Below are 18230 nucleotides of genomic sequence, written 5' to 3' on the forward strand. Positions count from 1 at the left end.
GCAGGTTGCATTCCAGGGTGGGCCGTGGTCATGATGGGGAGGTGCTGTGTTCATGCCCCTGTAAGAGCTGCACATTCCCCACATGAACCCCACAGCACAGCGACCAGGCACATCTACGTCTTTGGGAACACATACACTAGATGATGGACTCCGTCATGACATTTCTGTCTGCTTTTTGTCTCTCTTTCTCTCTCTCTCTCTCTCTCTCTCTCTCTCTCTCCTTCTCTCTCTCTCTCTCTCGCTCTTTTTCTCTCTCTTTCTTTCTCTCCCCCCTCTCTTTTCTTTCCTCCATCTGTCTTTTTTCTACCTTTCTCCCTCTAGCCTTCTTTCTCCCCCATCTGTCCGTTTTCCCCTTTATCTTGTTCTATTCTGTCATCTTTTTCCTCCTCGGTTTGATGAGGCACATTTCCTTTCGCATGAGAAGCACAGTGGTACTGTACACACACCATAGATTTCAAACAGTTCTCACTGCCAGCCACAAAGTATCATTCTACACACCAATCTACACAAAGTCCTACCCACACACACACACACACATATGCACACAGAAATGCCTACAGTACGTGCGCACACACACACACACACACACACACACACACACACATATACTCACACGCTCGCTCTCCTCTCTCTCTCTCTCTCTCTCTCTCTCTCTCTCTCTCTCTCTCTCTCTCTCTCTCTATCTCTCTCTCTCTCACACGCACACACACACACACACACACACACACACACACACACACTCATTCATTAACACACAGACACACATCAGTGGCATTGGCAGCTATCCACGCATTACATTAGCTGGCAAACTAGCCTGTGAGCTGTCTTTATAACTGTACTTTAATGAAAGTGTTTGCCTTTTAATGACCATATACCTCTCCTGCCTTTCTCCTTTCTAAACTCTTAAAACACCATTACTGCACACACACACACACACACACACACACACACACACACACACACTCACCACAGATATATATATATATATATATAGAGAGAGAGAGAGAGAGAGAGAGAGAGAGAGAACACAATGGAGAGTTCTTCTGAAGTAAAACCAGAGACTTCTGTATAATTGGGAAAACAAGGGATACAACAAGTGGGAAACAAAAGACACAAAATAAAAAGGGTTAGTCGGAGGGAAAGTCTTGCTGTCCCAACTCACAACTGAAATATATCTGACTGATTCTCAAAGGCAGCCTACCCTTCTGAGAAAAGCTAGTTTACAACCTACAGTTTGGCAATCCAACTGGTAGCCCATGTTTGATCCCTGTGATTTACTTTTGATTGGTCTCTTTTTAATCTGAGAGTATTATGTCAAGAATGAAAACAAAAAAAGCTGTGGGCGATGTAATATTGTAAGCTTTGCGGACATAAGCCGTGCCATCAGCCCAGTGCCCTTACATAAGCACTAAGGCGCTATCGCTCCTGCTGCCGAGGCGTTGCGCCGAATTGAGTTCCATAAAGACCGCTACTGCGCATGTTGCATGACAGGTGCACACACGCAAGACTCCATCTTGAGCATCTTTAGTCAAGGCAATTGGACATCTATAGATGCTGCCAAATACCTTTAACACCCTGTCTATGGTATAGGAGTAGCAATAAAACGGGCAGCGATGGAGACGCGGCGTGTTGTTTTCATCAGCTTTGCCTGAGTGAGAGGCGAGAAGGAGGCGATACAGACCGCGTTTGGTCATGACGGCTCTCTAACGACTCGTTGCACTGTCAGCTGTCTCCGATCGGTGTTGTGTTCAGTCATCGGTTTATCGGCAAAGAATGGTGAGTAAAGCCCTTAGTCTTTGAGCAACATATGAAACATGCAATGTTGTTTTTTTCTTCCGTGATCGTTGCATGTTGTGTGTCGGCATGGCGCGTGCATACGGTGTCATGCGATGTTATTTTTCCCCATGCTTCGCCCCAACCCCCCTCTCTCATCATGGTGGTCGCTGTTGCTCCCATTCCACATCTGCTGCCAGACCTGCCGCGGATGTTTCTGCTCTGAGGGCATAAAGGCGTCCGGTTCTCCTGGGTTTCCGTCCAGCCTTTTGACAGCTGAACTCACTTGATGCTCGTTGCATCCACAGGTAGTGAGTGATGCCATAGACCACGGTTTGTCGTGCAGGCTGTGGAGGATTTTCAAAACATTAGCCTGCCACTCCTCCGCGCCGCTCAGATAACTGTAGTACGCGTCGCTGCTGATGGTGATTGCGCGTCCTAGCGCAGGCCACCTTAAGGAGCCTTTTGCATCTCCATCTCCCATGCTGTGATGTCTTAACGTCAGCAAGCGAACCTGCCTCAGCCCTATTAAAGGTGAATGATGGCGTTGTATGCTTGTAAATGGAACCATTCAATTGATCACACACACACACACACACACACACACACACACACACACACACACACACACACACACACACACACACACACACACACACACACACACTTATTCGAAATGACAGGGGGATGCCTGGTTGACAGTGATGTATCTTTTTACATCTGCACTGTTTTTAAGCAGGCTTGTTTCTTTTCTTCTTCTTCCAAGGTATATATCTATCAACATGGAAGCATTTTCCTCATGGTTACATCGCTCCCTAGATTCCTACAGGCATCTGTGTTATTTGCAGAAAGCCTGGGATGTGGGATGTGGCCAGTGGCATGTGGAGTGATGAGTCAGTCCGGCGTGATAGGCATTTCAGTAGAATGTGTTAAGATGCTGATGTGTGTTTCACAGTAAATGGAACTCTGAACCTGAAACTGTCCGTGGGGGCGACACGTATCACTGTTCTTTGGCCAAGAGGCTGCAGGGCCTTACTTGTGTGTGCTGACGCTTGAGGTTTAGATGAAGAGGTGGAAGATGTGAAGTAGTTGGCCTATATACTGTACCACAGGGAGGGATTGAAGAGAGGAGCAGCCGTCCAAGAAATGAAGAAAGAGCAAAGAGATGTTTTGGCCTTTCCCCTTTTCTGTGTTGTTCTTCTATTTTTATTCTTTCAATACTCTGGGTCTTTTTTCAATTACTTTCTTTCTCTACCGTATTTCTTACTTTTCTCTGTTCTTTCTATTTATCCATCGTCTCTCTCTCTCTCTTATGCTGTGTGTGGACTTCTCTTCCCTCTCTCTTCTCTTCCCCCTCTCTTTGTCTCTCACTGTGTGTGTGCGTGTGTGTGTGTTGTAAAGATGGTTAGTCATTAGAGTGCGGATTCTACCGGATCAATGAAAAGCAGCCTTGCTGCCCCAAACCAGGGCTCTGCCTTGCTTACGAGCGAGCAGCCTAGCGAAGGTGGCCTGCAGCCCACTTGTGCTCCAGACGATGAGCAGCCAGCAGAGGTGGCGGCCAAGGAGAATTACGGAGGCGCGCGTTAGAGCCGTCTAGACAGGGACCTGGCAGCGGCCCACGGTGGGGGAATCCTCGGAGTAAATCGGAGGTTCCGTATCGGAATCCCATCAATCTGCCCCCAGCTGCTTCATCCAAAGGGCCGGCAGCATCGCCCCCGTAATCAGCGGCACCCCGGGCCTCTCGGAGGGGTTTCCACATCTCCCATTTCATTTAGTCTCTCCTGGAAATGCAGTTATTTTCACTATCGGACGTGGAGGTCGGAGGCGTTTCCACATCTCACATTTCATTTTCTCTCTCCTGGAAATGCAGTTATTTTCACTATGGGACGTGGAGGTCGAGGAAGGGAAGTGATATGTTTGTAATGAGGATCAGGTCAGTCGAGGCCTTGGGCTGTCTGACTGCTTACGGAAGCAGGAACAGGAAACGGGTCACAGGCGTCGTAAATCTCCATCCATTGGGTGATACATCTCCATCCAGCCCCTGATTACCTGTCTGTGCCTGTGCGTGTCTGCCCTCTGAGACGACATGCCAATGTCATCGATGCTGGCCAGCCAGAAGGAGATGCTTTAATTTACTTCTATTTGTTAAAAGGACCCAGTGGTGACATGTGAAAATGGTATCTTGTGAAAGGCTTGTCACACGATGTGTCAAGTGTACGTCTGTGCACAACACACACCTTGGGCATTAAATCCATGACCTTGATATCATTCCCATGCACAATTACTTATCGACATGATTAGTCTCGGCTCAGTGCTTCACAGATGAATTCTCTTTCCAATGCAATTCTTCTCTTCTCTTCTCTTCTCTTCTTTTCAATTCTCTTCTCCTCTTCTCTTCTCTTCTCTTCTCTTCTCTTCTCCTCTCCTCTCTCCTCTCTTTTCTTCTCGTTTCCCTCCTAGGCTCATCAGAACTGTCACCCTCTGTTCCACTTAATGCAATGCTAGCCTGTTTTGTGCATTCAGCCATGCAATGCTAATTTGTGCCATCACAATCTGCTCAAAACCCCAAGCTCTATTTTGGGACCGTTTCCACTCCGATTGGCCACTACATGTGATTGATTTGGCTTGTTTCATCTGTGTGTTTTGCCGTAGACTGTGAGGATGACCCTGTGGAGGCTGGCTCTGCTGCTGCTGGTGCTGTGCCTGTGGGTTGACCAAGGCTCCTCCAAAGAGAAAGGCACCAAGAAGGGCAAGAAGAAGGGCAAGCAGGTCTACTGCCCCTCGTAAGTACTGGAGATATGGTGGGCAAGCAGGTCTACTGCCCCTCGTAAGTACTGGAGATATGGTGGGGAAGCAGGTCTACTGCCCCTCGTAAGTACTGGAGATATGGTGGGGAAGCAGGTCTACTGCCCCTCGTAAGTACTGGAGATATGGTGGGCAAGCAGGTCTACTGCCCCTCGTAAGTACTGGAGATATGGTGGGGAAGCAGGTCTACTGCCCCTCGTAAGTACTGGAGATATGGTGGGGAAGCAGGTCTACTGCCCCTCGTAAGTACTGGAGATATGGTGGGGAAGCAGGTCTACACTGCCCCTCGTAAGTACTGGAGATATGGTGGGGAAGCAGGTCTACTGCCCCTCGTAAGTACTGGAGATATGGTGGGGAAGCAGGTCTACTGCCCCTTGTAAGTACTGGAGATGAGATGGATCTGGAGATGACAGCAGGTGGGATTCGAACCTGGGTCCCCATGGGCACTTGGGCAGATGCACTGTGCCCCAATGGTTCATTAAAGAGAAACTATGCAGGATTGGCGATTTCATCTTAAATTTCGGTTTCGTTTTTCATTTTCGCTCGTTTTATGCTTGCATATTTCTCTGCAGAGCTTCTCCGACAGCTTTAGCGTGTATATTTATACATATGCTATATATAAATACATAAATGGCAAGCGTGGTTCTTCTTGTTCTTTATGCGTCTCAGCCCTCCAGATGTAAACAGGGAACGATCGTCTCCTGAACAAGTTGCAAGGTTGCGATAGCGGATAGGGACACTGGGTGCGGGAGGAAATATTACTGTTTTCGATAAAACTGGTCAGACAAGCTCATGAGAATGCAACCAGGACCCGTTTGACTATTGTAGGCTGCTTGCTTAGACAACATTATTTCCAACCCTGGCCTATCCACAGAACCCTGGCCTATTCACAGAACCGTGGCCTATCCACAGAACCCTGGCCTATTCACATAATGTTGTATAGTATTTCAATGAATGGCCAACGCATATGAAACAAGGCAGATAAACCAATTTTCCTATGTTGCAATGTTGTCAGTTGATTCATTCAATTCATTCATTTATTTTTGTACATCTTTCCAATTAATACTAATTACAGACCGGCATTATTCCATTATTGCCATCATTACAGAGTAGGCTACCCCATTGGGACTCCATTGTAGATTGAATGTGAATCAGCACGACTCATTATTGAATATGTAATATCACATATGTTTTGCTCAAAACTTTATAGCCAACTACATGGAGTACCACATTTACAGCCTGGTCAATGTTATAAAGTATTTAAAAGGTATTCTTAAAAGCTACAGCCATGATTTCCTGAATTATTTCTCAGAAAAGCAGAAGAAATGCTACATATTATGAAAAACTATTTAGCAATGTGCAGCAATGTTGAAATTTCAAAGGCCACTGTAATCTTGTCTGCCACAATCCATTTAAAGGTATTGCTCACACTACTATGGACACCAATTGCATTCAGAATAGCTGCAGGGTCAAACACACCTGGCTCCACAGGAAATGAACAAGCTAACCGAGAGCCTTTCATGCAACAGTAGTACAGTAGCTCATTGGTCGGCTATAATCAGCCTGGCTCTGCCCACCTGCCTTTGGTCACACCTGCCTGCTGGCGATCCCCTCCAATCCAATCCTGCAGTACTGCACATGCTCTAGCATAGTTGTGGGGGATACATGGCTGCCAGACTCGCACCCTGCATCCACACTTCAGACACACATCTGTACAGATCCTTTTCCTAGATAACACAATCCATATCATAATCATGCAGTTGCTTCAGGGATATGAGACACTGTTTTGAAGTGATGAGTGTTGATTTTAGGGGACATGTGCTCTGATCACAAACTCTGCTCACTGCCAGACAACATATTATAGAAATGTAGGCTTGCCTGCTGTATCTGATCCTCATTGGAATGCTTCAAGTGTCTGGCTTATCTTTTCAGGTGTCTTTATTGTGTGTCTATGGTTTCTTGGTCTCTGTAATCAGAAACAGCACATTTGGCACCATTCGCTAGTTTTAAAGAAGCTTTGGCTGAGACATGAGCTGTTCCTGCCAAATGCTTACAGTGTTCTAATTAGAGGGAAAGAATCTGCAGTAAGTGTGTCTGATGGAAGTTAGCAAAACATGACAGCACCAGCAGCATTTTTAATCAAAGCATATCCTAAGGCAATGCATTATATCTACTTGTCATTCTGATCTACCTCAAAAGTTTGTGTACTCTGATCTGGCATTAGTTGTGGACTGTGGTCGAATATTCTTTTTTGATTAGTAAGATTTCTAACAAAGTGAAATGATCTAGAAGTGTCTTAGGCATCCATAAGGTGCTGGTTGAGTTTGTAGATGTGTGTGCACAGATTCTCCAATATAAATGTTTACACTGTGGAGGCAAGGTCACTTTATTAACATCATCTCCTGTAGATAGAATTTAGGGATGGTTGCCAGGTCAACATAATCTATATACTGTAGTTCTCTACATGCTAGTGAAAAGCTGCTACATGCTAATGAAAACCTGCTACATGCTAATGACAATTATGGAAATAAGATTAACTGTTATGGAAATAATGAATAAGAAAGCGTCTGTCCGTCAGCCTCTAACCTCGTGCATGCTAACAGATCTATAGCTGAGTGCATGAGGAGTCTGCTGTATGCATTCATACCACATACCAGGACAGCAGTCTTTTAATCATGGCGGAAATGATGGATGATTCCCATCTCCTGAAGTAAGTGTAGATAGAGGCGGGAAACAGAGAAGGGGTTTTAAACGGCATCAGATGCAGCTCACCTGTCACCTGTCCACTCCCTCATCAGACAGACTCAAAAAGAACTCAGACGCAGACGCCGCTCTTCTCAATGCTGTTTATATGTGTCTGCAATTGAAGAGAGAGAGAGAGAGAAGGGGAGGGAGAGGGAGAGAAAGTGATTGAGGCAGAGATAGAGGGAGGTGAAGAGAGTGAGACAGAGAAACAGAAAAGGACAGAGTGAAGTAGAGAGATGGAGAGACAGAGGAGGAGGAAAAAGAGAGAAGTAGACAGATCAAGCTCCACCTGCCACACATTATGAGAGACTCTTTGATTATAGGATAAAACTTCTCTTTAGGTTTGACTTGGTAATCCATCCTATAATTTGTGTGAGCTTATATAATGCTTTAGAAGACTCCCAGTGGAATACGGCTCTAAACAAAGCTCAGATGGGACCATCCCACCCAAGAGAACTTAATAGAGTCTAGAGTCTGACACACACACACGCACACACACACACACACACACACACAAACACACAGACGTAGACACACGACACACACACACACACACACACACACACACAGACGTAGACACACGACACACATACACACACTCAGAGACGTAGACACACACACACACGCACACACACACACACACACACACACACAGATGGCCCTTTGCCATCATGAGATTTCCTGTACCCAGATCATCTCCACACTTACACTCTTCTGTCTCGCCACACATGTACTCTGTGTTTGAAAGGCACCTAATCAGAAACACACACACACACACACACACACACACACACATGTGCGGGGCTGGTTTGGGGATGGGTTGATGGGGCAGACGTGGTTTGCAGGGCCTCATGTCTGCGCTCTGTGGTCCCTGCAGGCAGCTCTCGTCGGAGGACCTGGCCCGCGTCCCCGCCAACTCCACCAGCAACATCTTGAACAGGTTACTGATCACCTACGACCCCCGCATCAGACCCAACTTCAAAGGTACGCAGCGGCTCCTCAGCCCGTCCTCTCTCACACACACACACGTACACACACACACACACACCCACACACACACACACACACACACACAGCGGTTCCTCAGCGAGTCGTCAGGTCTCTCCTCTGTCCATCTGTCAGAATCTTAAATGTCCTCACCCCACCCCTGTCCACACCTCAACCCGCCCCCACCATATGCACTTAAACACACACACACACACACACACACACACACACACACGCGCACACACACACACACACACACACACTCACACACATACACACACACACACACACACACACACTCACACACACACACACACACACACACACACACACAAACACACAAACATACACACATACACATACACACTCATGCACACAGACATACACACACACACACACCAAAGTGACTCATTAGTCAATTGTCAAACACAAGTCCATCTCAGCAGCCTCAAACAACAAGATGCCAAATCTGTGTCTGATTCCTACAGTTTCCTGCGTTCCTTATGCCAGCAGTCTTCAGGCCAACTCAAATTGAATAGTGTGTTTCCATCTCTCCTTCCCCCATGGATTATGTGGGCATGGTGGCCAAGTCCACTCCCCCTCCTGCCCCCCCCCTTCCTTCTCCAAAGCATGTGTGTGTTTGGCCCAGACGCCGGGGTCTGCTTTGCGAGTCAACGTATAGCTGGCAGCCATACATGTTTCCATACATACCGTCTCATCTGCGGTGAGCGCGGCACGTTTTGATGGTGAAATGAAAGGCGTGCGCGGCGCGGAGGATGAAAGCGTGCCAACTGGTGCCCAGATTCCTTCCGCAGGCGTCCCAGCCCATGGGACAGGTGCCGGCCCAGATCACGTTTCTGCTCAGGATCGTCTAGAGGAGGACAGGATGTGTGTGCGTAGGGGGTCTTTATTTCAGACCTGTTACAGCTAGAGGGAATGGGCTGTACACTATGCACTATCCCTACAATACATTAAAGTCTGCATATAAAACAATACATTAAGCACAAACGTGTTTATATACAGTATTATGGTGATGTGAAATGTGTGTGTGTGTGTGTGTGTGTGTGTATGTGTCTGTGTGCGTGTGCGTGTGCGTGTGCGTGTGCGTGTGCGTGTGCGTGTGCGTGTGCATGTGAGTGAGTGAGTGACGACGTCCATTACAGTAGCCCAGCCGGTCAGCAGCAGCCTAATCTCCAGAGCTCAGGCTCCACTGCCATTAATTGCACGTTGTTTGCTAGCGCACTGCAGCTCCATGTTCCATCTGTGTAAATGAAGTGTGATGCTTTATGGAGGCCATTAGTGAGGAGGAGGAGGCCCAGTGTGCAGAGACGCTGCTAAGCACTTTACAGCACTTTACAGCACTTTGTGTCAGCACAACGCTTTTAAGCATAAAGTGTAAATTCAAACATAGAATTGCTTAAGTTGTCAATGGTCAAACAACAGCCCTACATTTCCTGGTTATTGTTGTTATTGTAAATGCATGTTATACTGTATATTTTTCAGGAATGGCAGAGGAATAGTAAGAATTGGCATCAGCAGATCATGATGAATGAAGGAGATGTGATGATTATAGTTTTTTTTTGTGTGCACTCACTGTTATCATCAGCAGTTTAATTCTCATTAAGTGGCGTCTTTCTCTGTACATCTCCAGGAATACCAGTGGAAGACAGAGTCAACATCTTCATCAACAGCTTTGGGTCCATCCAGGAAACCACCATGGTGAGCCCCCCCCCCTGCATCACATGCAGCCAGCATTAGAGACCACAACAGAGAGGTCTTCATATTCCATCTGACCCATAGCATGGATATTAGCATAGATATTAGCATAGCATATTATTGCTGTGTAACATGTGTGTAACGCAGACTGACCCATAGCATAGATATTAGCATATTAGCATAGCATTACTACTGCATAGCGCAGACTGACCAAACCATAGATATTAGCATAGATATTAGCATAGCATATTACTGCTTCCTAATGCAGACTGACCCATAGCATAGATATTAGCATTGCATATTAGCATAGCATATTACTACTGCGTAACGCAGACTTACTCATACCATAGATATTAGCATAGCATGTTACTGCTGCTTGATGCAGACTTACTCATACCATAGATATTAGCATAGCATATTACTGCTGCCTGATGCAGACTGACACCTAATGAAAGTTCTGAGTGGATGTCTTAATTGCTTGCATAAAAGCGCTGTATAAAGGCTAATGGAGGGAGATTAAATCCAAGGTCGCACAATTTCCCTAGTAACAGTTTTTTAAAGACGCCACTACTTTCTCTCATAACTCAGCTCCTTGCACTGAAACCTGTTATAAATGATGGTTCAAAAGTATCCATCACAAAACTGTCATTCCCCCCATAAATGATTCAAGGGATTTTTGATTAGTAGAAATGTACCGTAATTGCCTGTGGAGTCATGAGCATCACAAGGGATTTATCCCCTTCATGGACGGCCTCTAGCAGGCTCAGGCCCAGGCTCCTGTTTTCCCTGCACGCCACCACTGCGCAACTGTGGAATTCAAATTGAAGCAGGCTGTTAGGTTTTGGCTGTGACATCCATCTTCCTTAACAACCCTCTGGAATGTAAATGGCTGTGAATCCGACAATAAGCCCAGCAACGTTCCCTCACTGTTCTGTCACGGCATTCCCTCCCCGTCAACGGAGAAGGAGCAGAAAAAAAGAACATCAATAACACTTCAAAGAGCTCAAACGCTGTAAAAAACATCAGACGTGAGATAGATGTCAGATTTGAGGCGTCAGGCAGCAGATCTAGGGATTTCTCCCGCACCTCTGGCTCTCATTAACTCTCTGCTACGCCAGACAAAGACACAGACACAGACACAGGCACAGACACAGGCACAGACACAGGCACAGATGCGGGCACGGGCACAGACACAGACACAGACACAGACAGACATGCGCGGAGTACAGACACAAGGCAGCAGATCCAAGGATTTCTCTGTCTCTCATTAACTCACTGCTACACCAGGCACAGACACAGACATGAAGTACAGACACAGACACAGACATGGAGCACAGACACAGTCATGGAGCACAGACGGAACACTGTCACAGGCACTGACAGGAGACACAAGCATAAGGCACAGTCCTCAGACAGGCCGGTGTGGTGTGCTTCTGTGTGTGTGTGTGTGTGTGTGTGTGTGTGTGTGTGTGTGTGTGTGTGTCTACGGTGCAGCTCATGCTGTGATCGCTGTCGGCTCTGTCACACTGCGAGCGTCCTGTGGACTCACAGCTGGACCCTGATCAGTGGAGTGTGTGTGTGTGTGTGTGTGTGTGTGTGTGTGTGTGTGTGTGTGTGTGTGTGTGTGTGTGTGTGTGTGTGTGTGTGTGCCTAACTCCCCGCAGTGGAACCATGTCACCAGCAGGGATGCTCACACACACACACACACACACACACACACACACGCTCATGGGCTCGACCTAGATGATGTATGTGACCGCAGGGGCTCATCCTAAGGACAGAACGCTCATCACAGAGGGTAGACACACTGATGAGTTTGACTATCCAGGTCAGAATCCCGTAAAATACACACACACACACACACACACACACACACACACACACACACATACACATACGCAGGCATACACTAACAGACACACAAACACATATAGGGACTCATGCACAGCCACGCAAACACTGATACCTCTCTCTCACACACACACACACACACACACACACACACACGGCGGAGCCGCAGCTGGAGTATCTGCCATTTATTTGGCATCTCATCCATCCTCAGATTCCTTACTCTGTCCACTCTGATAAACCTACAGTTTGGTGCAGCTGTCATCGCCTTGAACACACACACACACACACACACACACACACACACACACACACACACACACACGCGCACATACAAACATCGAAGTCACCGGTGTGGACCACTGTGGTTAACTTTCAGAAAATCCTTGAGACACACAGCATGCTCTCCCCCTACTCCTCAACCCCCCCATACACACACACACACACACACACACACACACACACACACACACACACACACACACACACACAGAGATGCTGCGGGGCAGGTCTGTGATGGCGTCACGTCTCTCGATGGTGTTGAGATGTGAAATGTAAATAGGGCGTTGCCATGGCGTCGCAGCTGCGTGACCTCTGACCTCTGCTGACGTGAACCCACTTCCTCCAACGACACGTCAATGAAAACATGCCACAGAGGCTGTGAGAAAAGCATACACACACACACACACACACACACACACACTCACACACACACACACACACACACACACACACACACATACACACACACACACATGCGCACACACTCACACACACACAAACACACACACACACACACACACACACACACACACACACACGCATGCACACACACACACACCTGTGCACTGTTGTCCTAAGGCCTGGTGACAGTCATGCTTTGTTTGGTATCCAGGTTGATGAGTGATGATTTCACACAAACGAGGGTGTGAGTGGAGCTACAAAAACAGTCAATACGTGGATATCTGTTCGCCTCTCACTTTCTCTTAGTCACACAAACACACAAACACACACACACACACACACACACACCACTCTCTCACTCTTTATCTGTGTTTCATGAGGAATACCACTCTTCTGCTGATATCAATCAAATCTTTAGATGTTGCACTGCTCCAAGGACTAACATTCCCAAGTGCCTTTTGGGGTGATACACCTTCAAGAACTGCATGCTGTAACACTGCTGTGTGTGTATATGACTAATAATCATTTTTTAATGTGTGTGTGTGTGTGTGTGTGTGTGTGTAGGACTACAGGGTAAACATCTTCCTGCGTCAGCGCTGGAACGACCCCCGCCTGCGTCTGCCGCCGGACTTCAAGTCGGAGTCGTTGACGGTGGACCCCAAGATGTTCAAATGCCTGTGGAAGCCCGACCTGTTCTTCGCCAACGAGAAGAGCGCCAACTTCCACGACGTCACGCAGGAGAACATCCTGCTCTTCATCTTCCGCAACGGAGATGTGCTCATCAGCATGAGGTGAGACACAGCGCCCCCTGTGGAGAGGATGTGACGCACACTCAGAGACCTTTGTGATGGGTTCAGGTGTTTCATAAAAGTGCCTATTCAAACAGTTTTACCTAAAAAGCACTTTTTTTTTTTTTGTCAGCCTGACCTTGGTAAAGTGATTGTTTGGAGATGCTGTTTTTGGAGGTGATTGTTTGGATTTGATGCTGTACATGCTGTTAAAATCCTTCTCTGGCATTTCTCTACTACCTTAAGTAGCGCCCTGGTGTGTGGGGGGGTGCTGCTGCATTGTATACTTCCTGTTGAGTTGTGTCCTGATTGGAGGGAGGGGGGCTGGTGGTGCTGTTGTATTGTGTACTTCCTGTTGAGTGTCCTGATGTGTGTGGGTGTGTGTGTGTGTGGGGGGGGCTGTTGAGTAGCTGTGAGAGTTGCCAGCAGTGGAAGCCAAAGCACCTAAGCAAAGCTGTCAGTCACATTCCTTCCTGTTGAAGTCCAGAAGTAGTCATCTACTCTTTCATCCATAAGGGATGTTTTAACTCTGCTGCTGTAGACATATACAAGAGCATCCTCTCTTTCAGTCATATGAACAAGTGATGTTTTAACTCTGCTTCTGTAGACCTGTACAAGAGCATCAGAGAGTACCATTAGCAAATTCATTTGATCTTCAGTGCAATAGTATGGGTACTCATTTGATCTTCAGTACAATAGTGTGGGTACTCATTTGGCCTTTAGTACAATAGTATGGGTTTGGTTTTTAGTACAATAGTATGGGTACTCATTTGGCATTCAGTACAATAGTATGGGTATGCATTTGGTTTTTAGTACAATAGTATGGGTACTCATTTGGCATTCAGTATAATAGTATGGGTACTTTAGTATGGATAGCATTAACAAACTCATTTGGTCTTAGAATAGTATGGGTACTCTTGTTAATTGCATCAGCTACATGTCCTAGTCTTGCTGTGTGTGTCAGCGTTTGTGCCTGAAGGAGAGCAGGAGTGAAGTGATTCTGATCCAGACGTGAGTAATGGCTCAGCTGCCCTGCAGCACACCAAGATATGAGCAGCTCTCTGACACACTCCTCTAGCCAGTGGAGCCTGATAGAGTGACCACGCATAGCGTCCACTTCTCTAGCCAGTGTAGCCTGATAGAGAGACCAGCGTCCACTTCTCTAGCCAGTGTAGCCTGATGGAGAGACCACGCATAGCGTCCACTTCACTAGAGACCACGCATAGCGTCCACTTCACTAGCCAGTGTAGGCGTATACTGTAGAGAGACCACGTGTCGTGTCCACGCACGCCGCTAAAGCTGTTATCAGTGACAGCAGCACATCTGGTTGCCATGGGATGCGGGGGCTGTTTGGCGGATTATGCATGATGGCTGGCTTCATGGCGCACTGTGTGTGTGTGTGTGTGTGTGTGTGTGTGTGTGTGTGTGTGTGTGTGTGTGTGTGTCTGTGTCTGTGTGTGTGTGTGTGTGTGTGTGTGTGTGTGTGTGTGTGTGTGTGTGTGTGTGTGTCTGTGTCTGTGTGTGTGTGTGTGTGTGTGTGTGTGTGTGTGTGTGTGTGTGTGTGTCTCTGTGTGTATGTGTGCATCTCAGATCCTTCTCTAAAAGCCCTGCTTTAATGCCTTAATGCCCCACTGGGGTGGCGAGGGCAAACCCCTGGCATCTCTGACAGCGAGCGCCCGGACGCCCATCTGTGGAGCGGGCGTGCCGTCACACACACTTGAGGCACGGAGAGAGACATGCTGAGGCAGACACACACACACACACACACACACACACACACACACACACACACACACACACACACACACTTGTGGCACGGAGCGAGACCCACTGATGCAGGAGATGAACTGACTGAGACACAGCAATGCCTCATTTTGTGCTCTTTTATAGAGAAGCGTGGAGAAGGAGTGCAGTGTGAGATGAAGACGAGTTTCACACTCCCTCCCTCTCTCCCTCCCTCCCTCTCTATCCTTCTTTCTCAATCCCTCTTCCTTTCTCCCTCTGCCTTCCTCCTCTCTCTCCATCCCTCTCTCTCAGTTCCTCTCCTTACCTCCCTCTCTCCCTCCCTCCCTCCCTCCCTCTGTCTCTATCCTTCTCTCTCAATCCATCTCCCTTTCTCCCTCTGCCTTCCTCCTGTCTCTCCATCCCTCTTTCTCAGTTCCTCTCCTTCCCTTTCTCCCTCTGTCTCCCCCACCTCCATTTCTCCTTCTCTCTTCGTCTACATTATTTGCCCCTCCGCATGTTAAAACAGTGAGGCATAAACAGTGTTCTCTTGCCCCCCTCCCCCGCTCCATTAGCAGGGGCAGGAAGGATCCTCTGTCGGGAATGTGCGTCTCACTGTTTAACTTGCGGTGGAGACACACATGCTTGTGGTCTATGCTGTTCGTGTCATAGTACATGGTGTGTGTGTGTGTGTGTGTGTGTGTGTGTGTGTGTGTGTGTGTGTGTGTGTGTGTGAGTGGTCTGTGTGTGTTTGTGTCATAGCACATTCCCACATCCTCACTGAAATATGTGTGTGTGGGACCGAGCTTCGCCCGGAACCTCTCATGTCATCAGCTGCATACATGTGCCTCAGAGGTGTGTGAGTGGGAGAGAGAGTGTGTGTGTGTGTGTGTGTAGAGTACAGTAGTTAATGTGAACTAGACACACTCAGCGCCACACACAGTCTTTGATGTGCAAATGGCTGTTTTAAGTAAACATGGTGGGTTGTACAGTGTTAAAGGAGGCCCATTAAGAATGGACCCTTGTGCTGCAGAGGGCTCTTTGTGCTGACACCATCCCCACAATCAGTCACATGGACACAAGCTCACCAGTGTAACCACACACACACACACACACACACACACACACACACACACACACACACACACACACACACACATAGATACACAAATATACACACATATACTACACACACACATACACATACAGAGATACACATATATACAGAGATGCACAGATATACATGCATACACACACACACACACACACACACACACACACACACACATACACTTTATTTCTCATAGGAGTCCAGCTCATTGTAAAGAAGGAACATCTTCAAGGTTGTCTTCTTTATTGTTAGTGTGGGCTGCGTTGGTGTGAGGTTATGAGAATGTCATGATGACTAAGGAGCCTTGACATCTCTACTGGCAGACAACTTATTCACACTAGAAACATCTTTATTCACACACACACACACACACACACACACACACACACACACACACACACACACACACACACACACACACACACACACGCTAGGAACATCTTTATTCATGTGTGAGAACAGGAGCAAGGTCTGTGCTTTTGGCAAACATTGGCAACACACTCTCCCTGCGCTGAGTGTAATTCACTGTTGTACATGAACCCTGTGCTTTTGGCAAATATTCTTCACCACTCACTGGTTCAGTGTCTAGCTCCAGAACATGATGAGCTAGTGCACGTGGACTTTTCCATTATTCAGAGAGACAACATCAGCCAGAACATCTCTCCTGTGTGCTGTTCCTGTGCTATTAAAAAGGGCTGTCGTGACTTCTCCACTTTATGTCCATTTCTGTGTGACTGACGCCCCTACTTGAGTTCTGCCTGTGTGGGTGGGATGACGATGACGCAGACAGCACAAGGCCATCAAGTAGCGGGGAAATGGATAGGAACTATCAAAAAGCACCATACGTGTAGAAAAAAAAATATTTTAATGAACATTTACTCATGCAAGACGCATTATGTGACATGATGGACCATAACCAGTCACGTTGCAGACTGAAGTGTGCCATCTGGCTGGGCCAATCAGTGTTGAGGAATCGAGTTGACCGACTATGTTATTCATTGTAATGCCCATCCTGTTCTTTATGTTTATTTGTTTGTTTGTTTGTTTGTTTGTTTGTTTGTGTGTGTGTGTGCAGGTTATCCGTCACTCTATCCTGTCCTCTGGACCTGACTCTGTTTCCCATGGATACGCAGCGCTGCAAGATGCAACTGGAGAGCTGTACGTCAAATATGAAAATATAAACACACACACGCACGCACGCATGCACGCATGCACACACACACACACACACACACATAAACACACACACATGTGCACACGGACGCAGACACACACACACACACACACCCACACTCACACACACACACACACACACACACACACACATACACAAACACACACACACACACACACACACACGCGCACACACACGAACACACACACACACACGCACACACACACATATATATATATATATATCACATATATACAGTATATATATATCATATATATACAGTATATAAATACGTATACATCAGTAAGAAACGCGCACACACGAACACACACACACACGCACACACACACATATATATATATATATATATATATATATCACATATATACAGTAGGCTATATATCATATATATACAGTATATAAATACGTATACATCAGTAAGAAAAGCGCAGGTACAGTAGCCATTCTGTAGCTCTAGTGACATACGAAATGTGATCAGTTTCGTTCACAATGCCATGTTTTAAGTTGCAAATAGAATCAGAGACAGGCGGTCATTTTCAGTGCATCAGGCCCTGAGAGTCTGTATAACACTTTGGTGTGTGTGTGTGTGTGTGTGTGTGTGTGTGTGTGAGAGTGAAAGTGATTAATTGGTCAGGGCCTTGCTGAGGACACACTTGTACAACCTGTGTGTGTGTGTGTGTGTGTGTGTGTGTGTGTGTGTGTGTGTGTGTGTGTGTGTGTGTGTGTGTGTGTGTGTGTGTGTGTGTGTGTGTGTGTGTGTGTGTGTGTGTGGGTGGGTGTGTATGTGGGTGTGAGTGTGATTAATTGGTCAGGGCCTTGCAAAGGATACACTTGCAACTTAACATTAGCCCCAGTT

At 47.0% G+C, this 18230-nt stretch overlaps 1 protein-coding gene across 1 annotated transcript in view; it reads left to right on the top strand.

Moving 5' to 3' along the window:
* The first annotated feature begins 1438 nt into the window (after positions 1-1438).
* The window catches only part of glrbb (glycine receptor, beta b), a 28383-nt gene continuing 11591 nt past the window's right edge, over positions 1439-18230 (top strand). Inside the window, exons 1-6 of the mRNA XM_062549145.1 lie at positions 1439-1776; positions 4426-4556; positions 8201-8307; positions 9962-10029; positions 13123-13349; positions 17255-17337. Coding sequence (XP_062405129.1) covers positions 1774-1776; positions 4426-4556; positions 8201-8307; positions 9962-10029; positions 13123-13349; positions 17255-17337 — 619 coding nt within the window. The 5' untranslated portion in view covers positions 1439-1773. The remainder of the gene's footprint in view (positions 1777-4425; positions 4557-8200; positions 8308-9961; positions 10030-13122; positions 13350-17254; positions 17338-18230) is intronic.

The sequence above is a fragment of the Sardina pilchardus genome, chromosome 11 (assembly GCF_963854185.1).
Source record: "Sardina pilchardus chromosome 11, fSarPil1.1, whole genome shotgun sequence".
Taxonomy (NCBI): Eukaryota; Metazoa; Chordata; class Actinopteri; order Clupeiformes; family Clupeidae; genus Sardina; species Sardina pilchardus.